Source organism: Carex rostrata, chromosome 16 (genome assembly GCF_964058835.1).
Source record: "Carex rostrata chromosome 16, lpCarRost1.2, whole genome shotgun sequence".
Lineage (NCBI taxonomy): Eukaryota > Viridiplantae > Streptophyta > Magnoliopsida > Poales > Cyperaceae > Carex > Carex rostrata.
Window position 1 is genome coordinate 1,164,303 of NC_135933.1, and position 7,334 is coordinate 1,171,636.

The window sequence follows — 7,334 nt, forward strand, 5'->3', positions numbered from 1 at the left end:
ATATATGAATAGTTTACATATTAATGGTCATATGCGTGTGTGCATAAATAGCCTGACTACTATTCGAATTTAGAATTATATTTGGCTTCTTAATTAATTAAGTAAGCTTCTGCTGTTTGCAGTTTACATAGTTTAGCTACATGGGATATAATTAAATAAATACGTAATTGTTCTTAAGAATTTACAACTACATGTAAGGAGATATATTGTTGCTTTGAAGGGATCGACAAATTAAAAGTTGACTGAATCAGAGTAAGTACTCAAATTGAATTTTCCAAACAATAAAGTACTTGTTGTGTAAACAATTTATTGGAAAAAAAAATGAATGGTTGTTATGCATATCATATGTAATTTTTGTTTCGAATTGTACACAGAAACATGGAAGTTGTTATTGAAAGAGAGGCTTAATCCAAATGATAATAGACACAATAATAGTATGTATTATTATCGCGACAATGATCGTCCAACATCAAATTTTATTAGCTATTACTCAAGTTCGTGCATCCTCATCATCATTACAATACCAAATTAATATTGTTTAATGTACACAGTAATATTTTTCATTATACATATTATTATTATGGTGTTAACTAAATTTATTAAACATATTTTGTTCTCACTTCCACATGTCAACTTGGCAACTTGAGGTGGATGTGGATGCATAATCTCCTATCGCCTCTTGCTTCTCTGAAACTTGAAGAACATCTGCTGACTCAGCATTGTAATCTTGTTCTTTTGACACATCATGGCTAAGTTGAGATGCAACGAATTTGTCTAGGACCCTCCAATCAGTGACTTGCTCTGCAGATTGTTCCTCGTTATTGTCATTTTTATAATAATCCAATGCAATCTGAACTGATCGATCACCTTGATTGTTATCAGCTTCATGATTTTGTGATACTAAAAATGGAACTTGTACTAGTGTGTTTCCGTGGAGGACAAGGTTTGGAATCTTGTTGGGGCTTTCTAGTTGAGGAATTTGGTGAAGAAGGTCATGATTTGGGACATGGTAATTTAACTTCAGTTCCCTTCTAAATGGAAATTGGAGCTGGCCATGGGGATCAAATACTGGCATGCCACGGTTTGGTATCATCATTTTCATGGGAGAGTTAAGGTCTTGCATGAATGAGGAATCTTCATCGTACCAACATGGTGATTCGTGATCGGCATCTTTTCTTGACGTCGGTGCACGTTTCTTGAATACTCGACACACCACCCAGCCTTCTTCCTGTAATTGTTTTTTAAATAAAACGTAATTATATTAGAGTATATATTGATTATGCACTAAGGTCAAAAGCTTATTTTAAGTTTTGCATATGTCGCCTCAACTAAACATCAGCACGAAAGAAAAAGCCAGAAATATTATCTAAGTTAATTAGTTCTCTTATTTCAACATATATGTACTCAAAGATAAACTTACTATTATTTTAGTATTCCATTTAAGTATATATAGTTTAGGAGCGTAAGCATGACAATTGTCACAATAATAACATCCACCATTTGACATATATGGCATGGACATCCTTCTCCATCATTCTGTAATACCCCACATTTCCCATGCATGATAACCCTAAATGCTTGGTAGTTGGTACTATTATTATGATACACTTCACATGGCTGACGACAAATGCTTGAGTTTTCTCATAATTTGACCATATTATGCAAATGAAATGATACATAAATGTGGCTTCTGCCATCCTTATATAATACACTGTTCTATATATTTCTGTTAACTAGCCATTACAAAAAATGCAAGAAATTTTGGTAATAATTAAGAAGTGAAGTTCCTTGTGATTTTTGTGAAATCAGGTAACCACGATTTTTAGCAATATATATATATAGCGAGAGAGAGAGGTTGGCTACTCTGTGCTTGAAGACCAAATTTTACAATTTTTTATTTTTTTTACTATTTCTTAGAATTTTTCAAATCAGTAGCTTAATATGATAAAAACAAAAAACAAAAAATCTGAAAAATACTGTTTTGAAAAATTCTAAAAATATAGTAAAAAAAAATTCAAAAAATGTAAAATTTCGTTTCCAAAACATATTAATATGAAGAACATGTTGAGCGCTTTAAATCGACCATTTGGACATTGAAAATGCAAAAATGACTTATAAGTATATGCTATCATATGTTTATGTAAATAGAGTAGCCATCTCTCTCTCTCTCTCGCGCGCTAATTTATATGCTACGAAAGTGAATGAATCAAAATATATAGCTCCGGGTAATCACCATCTGACTTTATACACATGATAGTCACCAAAATGCATTTTACCACCAAAAGAGGAAAAAAAAAGGGAAGAGAAATCCAAGCGCAAAAGTTCTTGCAACATGGTGCAACCACTTTTCATTAGCATGCATGTATAATATTCTAGTTAAACCTTGTTGTTGTGAATTTGCAGGACAATTAAGCCATTGACTGGCTAGTCTGGTGCTTTGGTAGCATTAGTTTTGAGACTGAAAGAGGAAGCTTTGAGTAAATTCAACAACACGTTCATTGTTGATGAAACCAAACTAAAATATACAAAATAATAACAAGTCAAATAAAACGTGGTCATAATAAGCTTAAGATTGTTTCTCACAATTAATTTAATGATGTACAAAATATTCAAGGAAATAACAAAAGGGAACTACCTTAAATCTTAATGAACGGTTTCATCTCAATGATTGCAAATAGAACCATTTTCAAAATTATAATTGAAACTTTGGTTTTAGGAACATACCTGCTATTTCGGCATATGTTCATAAAATATGTTTCGACTTCTTTATGAGAAATAACTATATATTTATATGGAAAAGAACTTCATGAATACAAACAAGATTATATATGCCAGACACTATTAGATATCTCGGACATGTAAAGACCTAGTCGTGATGTTATGCTTTACCTGTTGGCATTATAAATTAATTTATTTGAACTTATTTCTAAAAGAAAATTAAACAACATAACACCATTACAAGGTCTATGTGAGGTAAAGTGTGAAGGCAAGCTAATTTTCATTTTTGTTGCGAAAGATGCAGACCATAGTATTTCATCAACAGCAGATTTGTTGAACAATTACATATATAGAAAGTGCACAAGTATTCCTATTTAACTGAAGTATCTTAATGAGAAAAGCAGTTGGTACTATAATATACCCTTTCAGAAAAGAAATTGTATGCTTAATGTAGTGCCTTGTTTCTAGAGTAACAATGGAGTCGTTCAGTGGCGCAAACTTCACATTTAACGAATGGAGATACTATTTAATTATTTGTATCAGTGAAAAATATACTAAGATGTACCAGAAGATTGTCAATTGCTTATCAGAGTTATGTAGATGAATATTGTTCACCAGCTATGTATTTCACCATTGGTGCCATCTAATAATTATAAGGCTTGACACCCAATTATAATCTTCTTTGAAATTTGAAGGGTTTAATTAATTACCAACTAAAATACTCTCAAAATGCATTTATTTTCTTAATTTAAAAATCAAATGCATTTACACTATTTATTTAAAAAAAATGCATTCACTTTCTTAATTTTAAAGAAAGAGACTTTTAAATCCGAGAACATTATGTTAAATGATTAATCCAAAATATTGTAGAAATTAATTAGGTGATCGAGCCAAAATTTTCAAATTAATTTTTTTTTATTTCGTTTTTTTATAAGATAAAGAGGTTAGAAAATGTAAAAATCTAAATTACGGGTTAAATGACAAAAATAAATTAAAAATTAAAACATAAACTTTTGACTCTTAATTAAAATAGAAAAAGATAAATGGTTTGATTTGTTGTTTAATCCCAATCAGCATTCATGCTTGAGAGAAATTGCAAACTCAGGTGCCCTCAAGTAATTAAGACACAATTAAGAACTATGAAAAAAATAAATCTAAATTAAACCACAATTTATTTGAGAAAAAAAGTTGAGTTAAGGTCCCTAAAAAATCCATCTAATTAATTTATGATATCGGAATGGAGAAACTTAATTACCTGTGGTGGAGCGTTTTCGTTAGTCTCAAGCCTGTATTCATGCATGATCCAATCTGACTTCTGTCCATTTGGTGCCCGGCCTTTGTAGTATACCAAGGTCTTTCTCATTCCAACCAACATGTGCTTAGTATAAATCGGCTTATCTCTTCCCGTAGCTTTCCAAAATCCGGCTGCTGTCGCCCTATTCGTGCGGGTTCCGGTTGGATACTTCTTATCCTTGTGACTAAAGAAGTAATATTCGTTTTGTTCCTCTGCTCCTGTCTTACATTTTTCTGTAATAGAATACAAGAAAAAGGAGGCAATGCCATTAATTAGTATCATCCTTAATTGTGAGAAAGAAAACATTCAAATATCTACTTATTCCAAACCGATGACATGCATGGTTGCACCCATCGACGAGTCTGAATTATACTACTAGCATACATCCGTACGTATCATCCTTAATTGTGGCAATGATACATAAGGTATATATACCACATAGATCCGGTTTGTCAATTAGTAGATATCAACTCTTTCTTATATCAAGTTATGTTAATCAATGATGTTTGTTTTCACATCCTTCATCTTCATGTGGGTAAACATGTGCCTTAAAGAAAATATACCTTCGAGATCCCATGGCTCAATTTTGTAAAGATCGACGTCTTTAATTACATTTAGGTCAATCCTTCTTGAGGCCACCTTTTTTCTTAGGTAATAGTCCACAAGTTCTTCATCCGTTGGATGAAATCGAAATCCAGGGGGAACGTGAGATGATATGCTCATTCTACTATAGCCAAGAACGACCTGGTCTTCACGACATAAAGGATGAAAAGGATATTAGAAGAGGTAAGCTTATGTTGTGGTAATAGTAACATATTTCAAAACTTTCAAGGATGATATTACTATATTAGTTAATATAATGAACGTAAAGCATGAAATGATCGATGAAAATAAGTTGTGCAAAGAAACATTTTTAAGATCTCTGTAAATCTCCTATATCATCTCTTAAAGTTTGAGTAACTCAGTCTATATTGCATGCGCGCTAAAATATATAGCTAGTACACATACAAAACATGTGTTTACCAATTCAGGTGAGTTTTCTAATAGTACTAAATATATATAAGAAACTTTAATTTGTAGATCTCTTTCATCAGATACAAAAAAAAAAAAAAAATGTCCAACAATGATGAATGAAATTGAAAGAGGTTCCTAATTCTATTTCATAAATAAATTAAACCATGAACTAATCAGAAACTACATATAGATCTAAAGAAACCATACAAAAGTTCTCCCTCCGAAGATAACTAAAAATCAAGATGAGTAGATAACATTGCTTGAAAACACCATACCTGAGTACTACTAGCGTTTGCTTGCACTTGGAGATCAAATCACATGTACAGAATCAAGAGAAAGAAGAAGTCGGTATTTTTCAAAGAAAAGAGAATGACCTAGTTATATCAAAGTACCCATATGTATAATATATATATATATCTTCGATCACTTGGTGTTATTTCAGTCTCCCCTCCCTGAAAAAACACACAATTAATCATATGTTCTGAAACATGTATAATAAAAAGCGAAATATCAGAAGCAAAACAAGAACTGTCTTTTATTAAATAATTAATGAGACCTTGCATATGGTAATAGTGTGTCAAGACTTCCTCTCCATTACTAACTTCAGACTTCACAGAGAGAGAGAGAGAGAGAGAGAAAGACGAGGGGAGGGGGCACTAATACGGGATGAACAAAATAGTGGTTGAGAAGAAATCGATCAGACACAAGAAGAGGAAAAGATATACAAAATAAAAATACGAACTTTTTTTTTGTTGAAGGAAAGTACAAGCTAATTTATTCTTAGCTTTCCTACAACCGATCTAAGTTAGAAATATAATGGATATATCACTACCTAGTAAAATAGGAAAGAGCTCATCAGGGAGGGAGAACGAGAGAGAGAGAGAGAGAGAGAGAGGGGTGGTGAAAGCAAATGCTAGAGAAAAAGAAGGAAGATATGGAGAAGGCGTGAAAGCACAGCCAACTCAGGTGGGCCCAATGTCCACATCCACCAAACATGTAATCTCGCCCATTCATTCCCCTTTGTATAACATATGGAACCTTTTATCTCTCATTCCTTTGTAAGGGTCTTGGATTTTTACTAATTAATGCCGCTTCAATATTGGAGAGGATAATTGGCTGTAATCAATGACTTGTGTGTGGAGCATATATATGTGGATCCTTCCTAATGATACAAATAATTTTAAGGGTCCTTTTGTAGTTATTGCTCTTCTCACTCCACATTTAATATGTTAATAATTAAAGTTTGGTTTTTTTGCATGCCTGATCTTTTGCGAACACCGAGTTCTTAGTTATGCAATTTTAAAGCTTTAATTTCTTGGAAAATAGTGTGTACATAGTCTACAGCGATGAAGAATTAATTATGTTCCTAATATGCCTCATGCTTGCTTGAGTAAGTTTTATGAGAGCAAATTAAGCTAGTGTGTGTTGTGCTATCAGATGAAGAAGGTAGTACAAGAAATTAAAGCTGACTTTGGTTATCAAGAATAACATATCCTTCTTTTACTTTGGTTATCCAACTTATTAGATCACGTGAACAACTGACTTGAAAAAGTTGTATAAATACAAAAGAAATACAAAAATAAATTAGGAAAATAATAGTGGTGTCGTTACTGGAAAAAAAAATAAAAGTTATTGACATTTAGGATGCATGGTTAGAGAAGAAAAGTTTTTTTTTTTTTCCAATTATACCCTTACGCCTCGTTTTCTAAAGAAGAAACTTTCAAATTTAAAATAAGAAAAAAGCAGAAAAACTTTCTTTGTTTCGCTATTGGAAATTTTAAAAATTTAAATAAGGAAGCCATGGATTCTCTAACCATACATTCTAAATAAAAAAAATAACATCTTTTCTTTGCTTTCTATTAATAGTGCATTCTAAATTTGCAAAAACTTCTTTTCTAATAACTTTGTAAATTTAGAAATTTAGAAGACAAAAAAAGAAAAGAAAAGGGAAGCCAAAGATTAAAAAGAAGAAAATAGTTAATTATAGAAAAATTTAAAACAAGCAAGGTATATAAATATGTTATGTTTTTTTTTTTTTTTTATAAACATGTCATGTCATTTATTGATGTTAGTTATTTATTGTAACTTTCATAAAATCAAACAATGAAGAATCATATTATCTCATGTTATATAGATTTTGGTTTTTATTATAATATTTTTAAATGGATAATTATAATTTCTCTCACCTATCCATCCTCCATTTCATCCCCTCACTAACTTTCTATTTTAACTATAACTATAACTACTATTTCTAACAACATTTATTTATTTCCTCTTTCTCTCTTTCTCTTCCACCTCCATTTTCCTC

The 7,334-nt window shown here is 31.4% G+C and overlaps 1 protein-coding gene across 1 annotated transcript; it reads right to left on the reverse strand.

Annotated features, from left to right (window-relative positions):
• Positions 1 to 454: 454 nt before the first annotated feature.
• On the reverse strand, positions 455 to 4,755 carry LOC144567500 (NAC domain-containing protein 7-like). Its single transcript, XM_078317644.1, has 3 exons — positions 4,576 to 4,755; positions 3,974 to 4,245; positions 455 to 1,228 (listed from the first exon to the last, which is right to left on the reverse strand). Exons 1-3 carry the CDS (start codon positions 4,733 to 4,735, stop codon positions 617 to 619), a joined length of 1,044 nt encoding a protein of 347 aa, XP_078173770.1. The 5' UTR covers positions 4,736 to 4,755; the 3' UTR covers positions 455 to 616.
• Positions 4,756 to 7,334: the final 2,579 nt, after the last annotated feature.

Bases quoted from the DNA above. Each gene is read 5' to 3' on its own strand.
- LOC144567500 (XM_078317644.1), bottom strand. From the start codon at position 4,735: ATGAGCATATCATCTCACGTTCCCCCTGGATTTCGATTTCATCCAACG. The intron at 4,246-4,575 runs GTATATTTTCTT...ATTCTATTACAG, and splicing joins TGAGCCATGGGATCTCGAAG to AAAAATGTAAGACAGGAGCA. The intron at 1,229-3,973 runs GTAATTAAGTTT...AAACAATTACAG, and splicing joins ACGAAAACGCTCCACCACAG to GAAGAAGGCTGGGTGGTGTG.